General features: G+C 39.1%; 1 protein-coding gene across 1 annotated transcript; it reads left to right on the top strand.

Moving 5' to 3' along the window:
- Positions 1–1,796: 1,796 nt before the first annotated feature.
- On the top strand, positions 1,797–15,982 carry upk1a (uroplakin 1a). Its single transcript, NM_001292572.1, is given in 8 exon segments — positions 1,797–1,969; positions 3,913–3,989; positions 8,375–8,575; positions 10,032–10,106; positions 11,802–11,924; positions 13,511–13,690; positions 14,271–14,354; positions 15,036–15,982. Coding segments are annotated over 7 exon segments (774 nt in total). The 5' UTR covers positions 1,797–1,969; positions 3,913–3,929; the 3' UTR covers positions 15,087–15,982.
- The last annotated feature ends 885 nt before the right edge of the window (positions 15,983–16,867 follow it).

A 16,867-nucleotide genomic window follows, 5' to 3' on the forward strand; every position in this document is an offset into this window, starting at 1 on the left:
AGGAGGATACCTCAAAATTTACTGAAAAATATAATTACTAATTATTAATTGTATATGGGGAATTATTCAGGAAAAACTTCTTCATATATATTAACATTACATCTTCATGTGGCTAGACTCTAATGTAGGTACTGGTTTAGGATGCAAGAGTAGGGCACTGCAAAGGCAGACTCCACATCAGTATATGCTGATACAGAAATGTTAATGGCCACATCATAGGATGGATTGATGCCTGGGATCCTGAGATATTTGCTACAGTTATCAGTATAGGTATTGCTGAGGGCTTTCCGTGGTAGAGAACCCCACCAGTTTGCTGTTACATTGATATATATGAAGAAGTTTTTCCTGAATAATTCCCCATATACAATTAATAATTAGTAATTATATTTTTCAGTACATTTTGTTGTGGAATCCTGTAGCTCAGTGGTTAGAGCACTCGCTTTGCAAGTGAGAGACCTGAGTTCAATTCCAGGCAGGGCGAAACCTTGGGCAAGTTTCCTTACTCCACACAGAACCTAATAATAATCCCTCCAAAACCAAAACAATAATAAATTGGTCATTTTCAATTTACGACTGTCTGTGGGACATTGCTGTGCGCAATTGGCTGCCACGTTCGCCCACAAATATACAGTCAATTCACTTTACAGTGTGTTCTGTGAAGCGCTTTGGGACGTCCTTCCAACGTGAAAAGCGCTATATCAAATGCAAGGATTATTATTATTATTACCCAACTTCATGCAGAGGAGTAGCTATGAAGTGGTGTATACATGTAACAGCAAAGTGGTTGTGTTCTTTACCCAGGAACTCCTAGAGCAGAGACAGATAAGTTTGTGTAAACTACAGAAACCCTCATCCATTGAATGGGTCAAAGACCTCATCCATTGAATGGTCACTGCGGTGTCAAATCGCAATATCAAATGGCATTGGTGACCCAGTTGCCATTGTAACATTTTAGATGTTTGAGATGCATTGGCATGATAAGCAGACATATTCAATGTAATAAAAACAGAAGTTAAGCAGCATCTACTGGAGAGAAGAAAGTGAATTAACATTTCAAGTCGACGACGTTTCGTCAGAACATTAACTCACTTTCCTCCATCTTCTGTTTTTATTTGAGATTTCCAGCATCTGCAGCATTTTGCCTTTTGTATTAAATGCAATTTTTTTNCACTGGATCATCATTCCTTTTCAACTTATTTTGGTATAGACACTTTTTTAAAAGGTAGGGGAGCCATTGTGCTATCTTATACCCCTCAGTCATCCAATTTCATTTCCAAATAACCAGCTACTTATTTAACTCATTGTGGGGCATTTCTAGTACTGGATAAGTTGCTGCATTTTCTACATACCAACACTCAAATCCTAATAATAATAACAATGATTATTATTATTTAAATCCAAATTTATCTCAAACTGTGAAGTGGTTGGAGACCATTTACATGAAAGTTTGTTGAAGCTCACAGGTACATATATGACGGATGATCACTTGGGTGAAGGTACTGGGTGACCTGTAACATGGAATTGTACTCCATCTGGAGTTACTGCCCTGAACAAACTGGAAACCACACACAAAACTGGCAAGTTGGTGAGATATCACTGCCTCGGAGATCCGATTTCTATTACCGGAGGAAAAAAANCTAGTTTAATTAAATATAAATTAAAAGGGCACAGACCCATCAACCTGTTCTGCCCAAACAGACAACACCTCGTCCAAAGAGTTAGGGCGGGGGCTCTGGGCAGTGGCTGCTCATCACTTACCTGGTGCTCACGTCACTGAGCTTTAATAGTTGCCTTTCAGTCCTGAGCTTCACTGAAGCCCGAAGCGGAGCCACAGATACACAGACAGACAGAGCCACAGCCACAGACAGCCAGAGCCAGAGCCACAGACAGCCAGAGCCACAGACAGCCAGAGCCACAGCCACACTGGGACGTTCAGCAAACAGCAGAGAGAACAGCTACAGCCACACAGGTGCCGATCTCTCTCTCTCTCTCTCTCTCTCGCAGCAGAAGGAGCAATTGTGCTTCAGCTTCAGCTCTGCTTTAGGTAAAACCTGACACTGACTGACTCTGACGGTCGCTTATCTATTCCTACCAATTAGTTTATTCTGCTTAGACTTTTATTTCGTTTCTCATCTGCCTATAAACTTAATTTCTGTTCTGGTTGAAGCTCGAGGGAGTTTAGGTTTAAATAACCCCAGGCGAAGCCAGCCAGGTCAGATGGCATTTAAAGACATCGCTGTAAGAAACTAGTTTATTTCGAGTTAATGTAAATGCTAAATTGCAGGTGATGAATTGTGAAGGTAGTTGTGGTATATATTCGCCCACAAATATACAGTCAATTCACTTTACAGTATATTCTGTGAAGCGCTGTGAGACGTCTAGAAGACGTGAAAAGTGCTATATCAAATGCAAGGATTGTTATTATTATAACGCCATGTGCAATATCAGCTTTTTTCCCTTATAAACCGTAAATCATTCTGTTTGAAAGACGTTTTTGAGAGTTGTTGGAGGTGTAGTGGAAGTGGCGAGTGGGCTGTAATTCTAACCCAATATTGTTTGTTTCACATTGATCCTTTGGACCAGATCCTAGAGACAACGACTCTGGAGCCTGGTATCGCCTGTCAGTCGTGCAGGCAAGAGGCAATAGAGTTTAAATGAAAGTATCAGCTAGTGCCGGGCACTTGTTTGAGATCTGGCTGTAATTTACCTACTTTACTGCCTGAAATGGCCATTTATTTTGCAAGTGTTGGGGGTTGAATTTAAAGAATGTTGTTAAACTGGTTTTTCAACTACAGCCTAACCCAACCCACCCCCACATATGCTTAGAAGCATTTGGGATCCCTCTTGTATTAAGTAGGCTGATTTACCTCTCCTGAATCTAACCTCCAACTCTGGTATAATAATAATAACAATCCTTGCATTTGATATAGTGCCTTATCACGTCGCCAAGACATCTCAATGTGCTTCACAGAATATACTGTAAAGTGTCATGACGCCTTGGGATGACCTCCTAGTATGGAAGGTGCTATATAATAATAATAAACCTTGCATTTGATATAGCGCTTTTCACATCTTCTCAAAGCGCTTCACAGAATATGCTGCAAATTTGAATTGACTGTATTTGTGGGTGAAATGTGGCAGCCAATTGCGCACAGCAGTGTCCCACAAACAATCTTGGATTGAAAAAGACCAATTTATCATTGTTTTGTTTGGAGGGATTATTATTAGGCGTGTGGAGTCAGGAAACTTGCCCAAGGTTTCGCCCTCTGCCTGGAATTGAATCCAGGTGTCTCGCTTGCAAGTCGAGTGCTATAACCACTGAGCTTACAGGTCTCCAACATAAATGCATAAATGTAATTCGTTGATGTTTTGGGTTTAAATTTGATGGGAACTGTTGAAATATTTGTAGTACCATTGATGTGATATACTATTTTCATTGCTTTCAGCTTTTGTACAACTTACAATAGTTTCATACTATTGTAAGTTGTACGAAATGTGTATGTTAACCACACAAAGAGCTTTTCTAGTTTATTAGATGCCTCTCCTTTTTGCCACCTTTTGAACTGTACCAAATATACCTTTTTCGCCTTTAAAGGTCACTCCGTACTGTAAAAACAGAAAATCTTGAACAGTTAATTAGCATTTGAAAGACAACCTAAGTAAATGATTTAGGTGGGGTGTTTATAATAGCTCTGTTTATTCCAATGTTTCCTGTTATCGATAAGATCAGTTCTGCTTTATTTTAACCCTATACTATATGTTGTGACAGAAAGAATTCCAAACCCCACCAAAGTGTAAGATTCCCATGTAGAATATAAGATTCACAGACTTGAATAAATGTTTCTGACATTTATGGTGACTCACTTAAAGCAAGGTAATGATATCAGTGTGACTTTTGTTTTCCCACATTAGGTGATCTCTGAGGAAAAATGGCAAAAGGAGTGAAGGTTGTTCAAGGGCTTCTGATATTTGGAAATGTAGTAATAATGGTAAGCATTGTATAACATTTACAGAATGTGGTGAGTAATTTGAATTGTACAAAAATTCATTGATGGGTGTGTGTCAGCCTGGCTCATTCGTAGCATTCTCACCTCCAAGACAGAAGGTGGGTTCAAGCCCCAAATTAGGACTTGGAATTCATACAGTTCTAGCTGGCACTCCAGTGGGATTGTTCTGGATTGCTGGAGGTGCTCTCCTTCAAATGAGACATTAAACTGAGATCCTGTTTGCCTGTTCGGGTGGATCTGGAGATGCATGATTTTTTTNCTACTTGGGTTCCATGGGTGTGGTCCTCCTGTACCTTGTCCATCTGGTTATTCTTCATTCTCCCTCCCCNACCCCCACTGTCTATTTGTGGTGCCTCTAGTGTCAGGCCGGTCTGAGATTATTTTAACAGCAGAGACCAGTGATCCCTTTGCTATCTTTTTAACAGCTATCACATTGTCCTAAAATGCCATGTTACTCTAGCCTTCTTTTGTGATTGAACTTCAATGTAATGTTTGAAGTTTGTTTTCTAGTCCACCTTTCATGACCTCAGCATCAGAAAATTGGTGTTAGCTGATTTAATTTGGACTTAAAAAAAATAGATTTTGTTTTGTGTATTTTTTTCTGTCTTGAAGGTATGACTATCCTCTTTTTGGGGCATGGGAGGGGAAGCAGGGTCCCCCTGGAGCTGAACTGGCTCCAAGGTGGCAGCTTGGCAATAGAATGTTAGAATCAATGTCAGGTGGTTTTGGTGGTCTGATTCCTGAGCTAGGCAGGTCCGCAATACTCCAGAGAATTGCACACGTGGAATAGCACAGCCAGCACAGCTCATTGGCAGGACTCGGGGGACAAGAAGTCACTGGCTAGGGATTCTTCCTGTTCAGCTCCTGTTAATCCTGTAAACCTCCTCTCATCCCTGTCCCTCTGCACTGAACACCTCCTCATAATGGGTGATTTCAATCTCCACCTAAACAACAACAAAATTACATTTATGTACATCAAGAGGACTTCCCAAAGCGCTGAACAGTCAGGGGTCGGGACCTGAGCATAGGGGAAGGGTGGTGTAGGGATGAAGGAAGGCAGAGAGGTGGAAGGGCGACCAAAGGCATCTGCCTGAAAGGGTAGTGAAGTCTGATTCGATAACAGCTTTTAAGAGAGAACTGGATAGGTATCTGGGGAAGACGGGTTTGCCGGGTTATGGGGAGAAAGCTGGTGATTGGGGTTAGTGAAAGTGACTTGCTCTGTCAAAGAGCCGGCACAGACTCGATGGGTCGAATGGCCTCCTTCTGTGCCGTAACATTCTATGAATTCATGAATCTATGAATCTATAAGTGTAAACTTCCTGCAGCTGAATATGGACAAGATGGCAGCCATACTCTTTAGCTCCCGTCAGCATCTTCACTCCTGCGGATCTGAACTCCTCAATCTCCCTGGCGTCTCCCTCAGACTCACAGAACCAGTTTGCAACCTAGGCATCTGGTTCGACCCCCAATTGCCCTTCCTCCTCCACATCTGTTCCCTGACCAGGACTGCTTTCTTCCTCCTCTGCCACATTGCCCGCCTCCGATTGTGCCTTACCCCAAATGCAGCCGAAACCCTCATGCATACTTTTGTGACCTCCCGCTTGGATTACTCCAACACACTTCTCGCTGGTCTCCGCCAGCTCCACCATTCACAACATCCAGCTCATTCAAAACTCGCTGCCCGCATATTGACCCGAAGCAAACTCTGTACCCACATCTCCTCAGTTCTGGCCAGGCTCCACTGGCTCCACATCATGAGTGGATCGACTTCAGGATCCTCACTCTTGTTTTCAAATCCATTCACTCCTGGGCACCTCCCTACCTCTCCGACCTCCTCACTCCCTAATCCACCACCCGCAGCCTCCGCTTGGCTGGCGTCCTGCTCATACCTCGCATCCCTTGCTCCACCATTGGAGGTCACGCTTTCAGCCACTACGCCCCAAAACTCTGGAAACTCTCCCTCAATCCTTCTGCCTTGTTCCCTTTCCCCCTCTTTCAAGTCCCGCCTGAAGATTTTCCTGTTTGACTGCGCTTACGGCCACCTCCCCACCTCACCCCCACAGTCAGGCTCCACCACTGTTAAACACTCTGAGATGCTACCTGCGTGGAAGGCGCTATATAAGTGCAAGTTATTGTTGTAAACCAAAGCCTAAATGGGTAGGGTGATCCTACCTGGAAAGCTTGACAGACAATGCTTTCATTGGCAAGTTAGATGGTTTTAGCTGGTTAGACTATGTCTGTACCCTAATGCATACTTTGTAGTGCCCGAAAATTGGCACTTGACAGCCTGTGCCTAATAACCGCTTTCCATTCCAATATAAGGGAATTCCATGAATAGGTAGGATGTACAGAACTCTTTGGTTTGAATACTCTTCACCATGATGATGGGTTTCCACATGTCAAACACTTGACTGAACAAAACAAATCTTGTAGGTAGACAAGGTAGGTATGCTGCGATCATGTTCCCTAGGTGTGAGCGTCTTTCAGTATATCACTCAAGTGATTTTTGTTTTCATAAGTGAGTGTGGACAGTTAGTACAATTGTGAGGATCTTGCTATTGAGATCTGGTTTCTTTGTTGTTTTCCTTTCCTATAGTAGCTGGTATATGATTCCAGTTGTAACTGGAACAGGTTGCCAAGGAAGGGTCAATGCCCAGGTTACTGGACTCATTTAAAAAGCAGCTTGATGCTGTGATAGGGAATAAGTTGGGTATTTTGGAAGAATGGGATCTGATGGGCCAAAGGGCCTTCTTTATCCCAACTAATCTTGTAAGAAAATGAAGGGATACAACAGTTTATGGTGGATATTCATGATGGAAGGATTGTTTCTCTGTCTTTGTCGTCCTCAGGCAACCTTTAACCTGATGTATTTGTGACAAGACAATCAATTTTGGAGATCTTAAATGCCCAATTAATTTTAAGCACTTAGGAAATGATTGGGTGTGGAGCTTCCTGCCACATGTGGCAGTATGACGTGGCTTAGATATTCAGATTTGGTTTTCTAAAGGGGGTGATTCAAACAACTAACAATTTCTGGAATGGGGAGTGATGAGATTCATCTTTACCTAACCATTCTGTTGTGCAATGTAAACAGAGAGGAGACTTAAATCGTAGGTTAATAATGTTTGGATCTTTTCTAAACTATCTCCATGTGCATTTTCTATTGAGTTTTTGAATAATGAATGCTTTAGAAGTTAAAACTAACCAAGGTTTAATATAAGAAAATGTGTTTCTGATTCTCTCTTGGGAAAAACTTGACCAGTTCCACTCAAAACTGCAGGAATTGGAGTGTGCACTAACTCAGATAGTCAGGGTGTCTCTCTGGGCCGGTCAGGGTGTCTCTCCGCAATTTAGGATTAAAATATAGTAAGCCAGTCAGATGATGGTAAGAGTTTAAATCCAAATATTTTGGTTTTGTGTTATTGGATTGTATACTTCCCACAAAAGTAAGGCAAAGGAAGTTATTTATAATAAAATTGTGAAGATGGTAACCAGCTCCTATAAATGTCAATAATGAGAAGTCTTAGAATATCATTTAGTGATTTCTAGTTCAGACAAGGCAATTTTTATTGCAAAAGGATAATCAAAAATGTACATCTCCTGTTGACTGCCTTTCCTTGTGCTAGAAGCACATTCATAACCCAATGGCAAAGCGTGAGAGCACTAATGACATCATATACAAAAACAATACCTCTCAAATTTTTTGCTATCTATTACTGGATCTAACGTACATTTTTTGCAATGGCTAGCAGCACTGTTGATGGTGGCACTGTTGTAAGCTAACCGAGGTAACGTGCATTACTGATGTTTACCACCCCATCCAGAGCTGGCCTGACTCTACCATAAGTGGCATTTTCACTTTAACGTCAGTAGTTCCAGATTTGAAAGTGATTGTATTCTGGCATATATGACATTGTGAAGGATACATGGTTCACAGCCCTTTGGTTTGCTAAACCAAGAATGGCACTTGTCTGTTCATTATTTTAAAGGTATGATTTTTATTTATTTATTGCAGTTCATTTAATTTTGCGTGTAAACTTCTGAGTGTGAGTACAGTGAAATTAAATAGGCTGGAAAAAATCCCAATTAGGTAGCCTAGTGAGTTCATGTGAGAACAGTGTGCTTCTACAAACCTGTTTTCCCAACCTTGATCTCATAGATAATTTTGCATTTTCACCAGGATTATTTACAATTTATAGATGCGACTAATATTCTGGTCACTTCTGACCAGAAGACAAACTGATTGCATTTTAAACAGCATTGTTATTTACATTGCTAAATTACTTATTTTCCAAGTGAAGCACAGATATATATTTTTTAAAATATAAAGGTCTGCAGTTCACTAATGTTTTCTTTTCTGTTCACAGTTGTGTGGCCTGGCATTGACCGCTGAATGCATCTACCACGTTTCAGATCAGCATGGCCTTTGGCCTCTCCTTTCAGCTGCTCACAATGATGATATATTTGCTGCTGCTTGGATTGGGCTCTTTACTGGCTTCTCTTTCTTTATACTGGCTATAGTTGGTATAGTTGGAGTCATGAAATCATTCAGAGGTCTTCTACTTGCAGTAAGTTTTAGATTCTGCTGATTAGAAATACAACTTGCATTAGAAATAATTCATAGAACATTCATTATTATGAGCTCCATTGTTTCTGTAAATTGAATGCTTTCAGTGATGAATGACGACATGAACAAAACCATTTGACTTGACTTCGAGCCTGAAGATTGGTGCTGTTGAATGCTATGATAGTGTAATTGGTAAATATTAAACTTGGCTCATCTTGATGTGTAGTGAGTTGTACTTGTGATTTTTTTTTGTGTGTTCAGTAAACTAATTTTGTCCCATTTGGTAGGAAATATTGTCCTCTGTTTCTCCCTTTACCCCTTTTCTAGAAAAGGTTGAAAACTACATTGCCTTTGAGGGCAGCATTACCTGCAATCTACTGTTTGCACGTAGAATGCAAATTCACACATAGAATAAAGAAAATGTATCGCCCCGGAAGGAGGTCTTTCAGCCATTGTGCCTACACAGGCTCTTCAAAAGAGTTACATCTAGACTTAGTGTAGCTTAATCTTAATTCACTTTACAGTATCTTCTGTGAAGCACTTTGAGATGTCTTAATGACGTGATGGGGCACTATATCAAATGCAAGTATTATTATAACAGCCCTATTTCTATTGCTGAGATCCAATTTATGAACATAATGGAGCTTAAGCTGTGTTTTTTTAAATTGAGAGGGTAAATTTATTGCCATGCAACAGTAGAATGTGACTGTAAATCTTTGACTATTTATGTTGTGCTATCTTGGGATAGATCCAGCTTCCAAAGATGGATTCAATTCTCTCACAATAAAGCTATTCGCTAAAGCCTTTGGGACAGACTTGTAATTTTACACTTATTTTGAGAGGAAAATCGTCTGGCTAAAAAGAGGTCCCTTCACCTAGATTATTCTATGTAAATAGTAGGCTCTGGTTTGTTACTCAATGATCTCATTATTGTAAATTCAATGCTATTAAATTGAGGACTTGATTTTGATATCAGCAAATTCAAGGGGGAGTTACCGTAAAACTTGCATAAATCTTATCATTATGAATCCTAAGTCATACATGTGCCCAAGTCTCATTCAATTTCCTATCAAAACTGCTTAGAATTCTTTGTCCTAGTTGTATTCATCTCCGAACTTGTAACCCGCTCCTCTATCCTCCATTACTCACGCAATTAATGGCTGCATTGAATTGAGGGAAATGCCATCGCCGAATGCGTATTTCCCTGCTGGCTGCATTGACTCACAGTAAATGTAGTCATGACCCATTACCACATGGTAAAATGAGGAATTCAATTGAACAGTTGTAGAAAGTAGGGTGGGTTAGGTTTCTTTTTCGGGACTATCAGATAGATTTCAGTGGTCTTTTATAAATCTATAAGTTTCTGTATTAAATCTTGGGGAAGATCATGTTTTATGTGGATATTTTGAGGTTTTTTGTGATTGCCATTCTTACAGTAGTTTTGCTTTATTTTTCAGTATTTAATTTTGATGATTATTGTCTTCATTTTCGAAGTAGCATCCTGTATCACAGCTGCAACACACCGAGATTTTGTAAGTAGCTTCTTTCTACAATAGGGAATATGTTTAGAGCAAAACTTGAGGAAATTGTAGTTTTGTCTCTAAAGCAACACATAACCCTTTAATTGGTGGGGGGGAATTAATCCTTGTTTCAATTTTTCTGACAATGTCTTTGGTTGCCTTGCAAGTCTAACCAACAATTGCCACCTTTGATACCTCCTCTCTTTGCTATTCATATTCTAGTCTCTAAATGGTGTTTTTACATCTTTTCCATTGATCCAAGGAAGTGTATCTAAGAGTTGAATATTGTTCCAGTGTCTGGAAGTTCTTCCATCACTGTAGTTGAACTCTTGAGTGATATACAAAAAGACTTGTAGTGTGACAACTTAAATCCTCTTTCACTCTCTCTATTTTCTCTCAAGCCTTTGCAACCTTTCCATCTTACTCATTTTTGCACTACTGCGTCAATCACCTTCAAAATAGCAATAACATCCTCAACCTTCCTACTTCCTATATTTTTTAAATCTAATCCTGGCTTCTCCTTGCCCGATTCTATATTATGTAGAATCTTCGTGATGTAGTGCAATATGAACTTTGGCGCTTCATCTATGGACACATTCTTGACATCAAATGATTGATGTTAATGTTTAACCAGTGCTCCATAGAATTATATAATGTTTACACCATAAACTGAGGTCTTCAGGCAATTATGTCTGTGTTGGTTAGCCAATCATGTCTGTACCAGATCTAGCTCTTTCACTGGAGCTACCAATTTTAAATCCCATTTCCCCTCCTCTTTCAAGTTAATCTATTTTCTCCAATTCCTGCTTAAATCACATTTATGAACTCTTACTATTTGTGGTACAACATTTTGCTTTGAAGAATTTTTCTATTTTTTGTAATAGAAAAATCATTCACACTACCTGGGTATAAACAAAGCCTTGGTTTGGAGAATTTTCTAATTTTCCTTCTTTTTTCTTCGAGTGAAAATGCTCAAATTTCTGTCCTCCTGTTATTCACTACACTTGGTTACTGATCTAATAACTCCAATCCAATTACTTTAGATATCGTGTAACTGGTATTGTTTATAGTCCATTTAACTTTGCTATATTTGGGCTTGGAAGTTTTTTCACAAAATTAGTGGAAAATAAATTCAAACTTGCCCTTTAATGGAATGAACAAGTAAAAAACTAGGTTGTGTGAAAATATAAGCTGTGAATCAAGAGACACAGGATCAAATGCATTTGCAGCATCTTTAATTTGAATAAACTGTCCATCTTTCAAAACCAGTGCAAATAAAGCTGGCATTGGCAACAATTTTTAGTTTGAATCAGAAGTTGCTGGGAGTACTCAGCAGGTCAGGCAGCATCTATGGAGAAAGGAAAGTGAGTCAACATTTCGGGTCCACGACCCATCATCAGATTGGGTTCTGATGAAGGGTCATGGACCCGAAAGGTTGACTCACTTTCCTTTCTCCATAGATACTGCCTGACCTGCTGAGTGTTCCCAGCAACTTCTGTTTTTGTTTCGGATTTCCAGCATCTGCAGTATTTTGTGTTTTGTTTAGTTTGAATCAGTTGTGCTAGAAATCAGTTTACATTACTCCCCCCAATTTTTCTCTTTCTTGTTTTCGTGGTCGCGTCCACCAGAAAATTTTTCAGTCAGCAACTTTTATTTGAAAGTGTACAAGAGAAAAATCAATTAAATTGTTCCAAACTTTGTTTGCAGTTTGTTCCAAACTTCTTCCTCAAACAAATGCTCACGTTGTATGAAAACAGAAACTGGCAGAATGATGAACAATTCCAAAACTATGTAGGCTTGACTACAGCCTGGAAACGTATCATGCCGGAGGTAAGTAATTCGGTGAAAAGTGGTCAGGCGTTGCAGTTACATTATTTAGCAATTTACAATATTTAAGGACAGAGTTGTCATGTGGAATGTACTTATAAAACTATAAGTTCTGAGCTATCCATAAAGAATTGCTGAGATACAAAATGCCATCTTCCCTACATCGGAATGTTGAATGGCTGCTTTTCTTGCTTATTTTTTGTTTTAAAAAATTGCCATTAGGAATCTTTGACCCACATTTGATATTTATATTCTGGATTTGATGCTAATAAGTTGCATCATAAGATACCAACTGAATTAAAACCTCAAACACATCATAAAACACTGCAATTATCTCCAGAAATGTAGAAGTTGATGATTTCTACCTAGGATAATTTCCCCTAAATGTGAACAGAAATAATGTATCTCTTGTTCATGACTAATCCATTTAAAATGTGTAGATTTGAATGGAGGAATTTGACGCCATGTTTTCTTATATAATATTCCTTACATATAGCACAGCACTCATCACACATTCTCAAACTGCTTCACAAGATAATCTGTAAAATATAATGACTTTGTGTTTTGTGGATAGTTTATTTGTTTGCAGCAATGGCTCACACACATCCATGATGTGAATCTCTGACTTTGTTAGGGGTATTGTTGGCCTCAACATTAGGAGAAACTCCCTTCACTCTTCGAATAGTGCCATTGGATCTTTAACATCCACCTAAGCAGGCAAATGTGAGCCTTGGTTTTAATGTCTCATTGAAGGACGACAGTTCCAATAGTTCACCAGCCTCTAGCAGTGCACTGCAGGGCCAGCCTAGACTACGAAGGTTCAATGCTACATCATGGAGCTTGAGACCACAATCTTCTGACTCGGACGCAATAATACTTTGAATTATGACAGGATATCAGTTGAAGCAAGCAAATAGGTTATTGGGCCACAAAATACATAGAGCCAAATCCAAATCGTCATCACCAATGTTTCCCTGCACACCAAGATTTGAAACTGCAACCTTTTGCAAATCTATCTACTGTAAGGTACCAAAGTGACTACATAGTTTCATTTCTTCGGCCCTGAAACTATGGGATAATAGAGGATGTTGATTTGTACAGTCTAGAGGAATGGTGGTTAGAGCACTCGCCTCTCAAGTAAGAGGACCTGGATCCGATTTCCAGCTCGGGCGAAACCTTAGGCAAGTTTCCTTACTCCACACGCCTCTTTATCAAGCAGTGAGTAGGAACCCAGTTGTTAGATGATTGGCAGATCGCTTTCAGAGTAATGATCTCTTAAATTTTTTTTTAAAAAATAATGATTTGGTCAATCGATCCACAACAGTTTGTGGGACACTGTCATGTGTAATTGACTGCTGCATTTTGCCCACAAAATACCATCAATCCACTTTCATATTCTGTGAAGCACTCATCGACATAAAGCAAATGCAAGGATTAGTATTATTAGTGTTAAAGATCAAGACACCCACATCTCAGCTGTGGAATCGTTTTTTTGTGTGTCCTAGTCATACTGAATGTAATCTGCAGAAGATACTGTATATCTCCCTATGTATGTGTTTAAATGAAGTAACTTGTTTTCTTTGTTCTAGAATGAGTGCTGCGGTATAAATGGACCCCAGGATTGGATTAATTTCAATTCTGCATTCAGAGAATCTCATTTGGATGCGGACTTCCCCTGGCCACGGCAATGTTGTACAACCAATTCGGTTGCCCAGATAGAGAATGTGGATGCCTGCAAACTTGGTGTTAATGGCTTTGTTTATACCCAGGTAATGTGAATATCTTTCTATTACAATCTTACAACTTGTTGCTGAATTGAATCTGAATCATTTCTCTCCAGAGCATAAGTAATAGTAAATGGCTCCATTGCAGAAGTTAGCTTATAATAATAATAATAATCCTTGCATTTGATATAGCGCTTTTCACGTCGGGAGGACGTCCCAAAGCGCTTCACAGAACACACTGTAAAGTGAATTGACTGCATATTTGTGGGCGAACGCAACAGCCAATTGCGCACAGCAATGTCCCACAAACAGTCGTAGATTGAAAATGCCCAATTTATTATTGGTTTTGGATGGATTATTATTAGGCATGTGGAGTAAGGAAACTTGCCCAAGGTTTTGCCCTGCCTGGAATTGAACTCAGGTCTCTCGCTTGCAAAGCGAGTGCTCTAACCACTGAGCTACAGGATTCCACAAATATATATAATATACATTGACTTTCATTTGGATTTCATCAGAACTATAGTATTCATTATTTCTAGTTGTATGTTAATCTGTTGCTGAAAATTAAGTTAGGAAGCATGACTTTCAGCATTTCTCTAATGAGTTTCTTTTTTCTTTGTCACAGGGTTGCTTTGAATCAATTGTTGGTCCACTGAACAGACATACTTGGGGTGTAGCGTGGTTTGGATTTGCTATCCTTTGCTGGACTGTAAGTGTTTTCTTTAATTTCAATATTGAGTATAAACGTTACTAATATTTAATGCATTATACCAGCACAAAGTCCTTTTGTTAAATACTGGTCATTTTGTTTATCCTCTCCTGAAGTTTTGTCCCTTCTATTAGATTCTAATTCTGCAGTTGCTGGTCATCCTATGATGCTATACCCAAATGAGCAATCATATATGAACTGTGACTGTGGGGCATTGATGTGCATTAATTTCTAACCAGATACTTTAAGGATGAGAATACTCCTGAGGTAACCAAGTAGATCACACAACTCGCAGGGACTCGGACTTTATTTACTTCAGAGAAAGGTTCTTGGATTGTGATTGGGAATAGAAACCTTAGCCATCATTTCCCTTTCCTAACCGAGGGGCACTGAGGTCAATTGAAATTCAATTGCTACCCTTGCTGCTATTGCCTAATTCAGTACACACCGCAATGCTGGAACCAGTGAGATGACTGCAGGTTTAAAATAAAATGGTTTCAGAACGTAAGCAATGGGTCATTTCATCTTCAAATAATTATGACCCAGATACAATTAGGGAGATGCCTTTTACCTAAGTGAATGTTTGAAGGCCAGAGCTTTTTTTGTAGTAAAACATGTATTTAATGAAATGTGAGAAAAATGTGCGCTGGTTTATTGACTGTTTTTCCTTTTCTTTTTCAGTTCTTTGTCCTTGTTGGAACAATGTACTACTATGCCATTCTGGATATTTAAGCCCTGTTAGCTTCCTATATGAGCTTGTATAAAATCTGATTACAACAACCTTCATGTGTGGCAATACTGAGGACAGCATAATTCTGCCTGAACCTGTGAAGTATTGGAAATTGTATTTGTTTTTAAATTGGCCTGATATGTCTTCATTTGTTGGCTTAAAGAGATGGTTGTATTTACTGTCTCTTTTTATAAATGGTTGAACTATGGTTGAAATTGTACTTGTTTTCAAAACTTGTGTCCATTCTAAAACCATGATAATAGCCTTTTAACAAGGATCATCTTAATTATTCATTGTTTTAAAAAATATTGGTTTAATCATTAGTTTGAGACTGCAGTTGCCATTCAGAAATCAAGATTCTCCGACCCTCCCACCCCTTTCACTTGACAATGGATAGTTACAGTGAGAGTCTAGAAATGCTCTAAAATCTGTAGGAAATTCAAGATAGTTGTGACAAATGTTAAATTGTCTTTGAAAAGATGCTGGAAGAAAGGACCCATTCTTCCACCACTCTAGCTAGTTGCATCTCAAACTTGGCATCGAAGGATTTTGTTAAATACATTGCAATATAACCAGATTCCTTGTTGTGTAGCTTATTTGGGAAAATAAAACTTATAGCTTTCTAGATCACCCTTCTATTCTTTTTCCTGATCTTCCCCTCCCCATTCCAAGCGATTTAAAAATTGTGGTTTCGAGGACAGGTGGAGGGGTAAGGACCGGAGACTGATTCCATAATGTAAAGCATAGGTCTTCTTTATGGATTTGTTTCCTTTATCTGGTCTTGAAGCTAAAATAAGTTACTAAAGAGAAAAAGGATACAGTTATAAATATCTGAATTGATACCTTAAGGATCTTTAAATCATGATGATACTGTATTTTAAATAAAATGATCAATGACAGAATTGATGTTTTGTGTAATATTCTTGTTGACCTGCATTCTTATCTGATTGTAGTATTTAGTGTGGCATGAGGATTGTTGATGTTTTTTGTGGAAACATGCATGAAGAATTCAGGTTGCTTGAGACTGTTCAGTATCATTCTTATGCACCGTAAGTTAATCACTTGAGTACAAGACATGTAATATATAATGTACATTGTAAGTGTGAAGGGTCTTAGTGTAGTTTAAGCCTGTTGTACTGGAAACTTCATTTTATGAATAAAGTATTCAAATCTTGATTTATTGCTGAAAAAGGCTGATGCCTAGTGTTTTGCCTGGGTGGGAGATTGAAATAGTCTGAGCTTCAAACCTCTCCATGAAAATGGTGATTGTTCCTAGAAGGATGTCCCTGGAAGCCGGTGCTTGGTGAAGTTTTTCTTTGGCAAATTGCTGAATTCAGTCTCAAACCAGTAGTTGGTTTTCTGTAATCCTTTTACATTTTTTTAAAAAAACACAAAGATAAAACAAGCTTTACAATTGAGGCTGTATTAAAATTTGCCAAATTGTGGATGCTCTACATAGAGCAAATTTAGTCTCTGGAATTTCCCCCAATTAGTGAGAGACAAAGCCCACAGTTATGAATTGTCTCAACCAACTTATCAGCTTCCAAGGAGGGGAGTTAAAGTAGGGGTCTTACTGCTTGTATTCTCTTTGAATAAGTGAGTAATAATAAATTAAAATTTTTTAAATTGGTAACTGCCAAGCACTCTGGGATACTACCCTGAACTGGCAAACATAAGTTGGTAGCTGGACTTGACTCATAAACATGATGGTTTTCATTAGTCCTCCCCCTCCCCGATCATTCCCCGAGGTCTGACCTCCTCCCCCTCCCCCATCTCTCCCCAA

This window comes from Callorhinchus milii, unplaced genomic scaffold, assembly GCF_018977255.1.
Source record: "Callorhinchus milii isolate IMCB2004 unplaced genomic scaffold, IMCB_Cmil_1.0 Scaffold4, whole genome shotgun sequence".
NCBI classification, from domain to species: Eukaryota; Metazoa; Chordata; class Chondrichthyes; order Chimaeriformes; family Callorhinchidae; genus Callorhinchus; species Callorhinchus milii.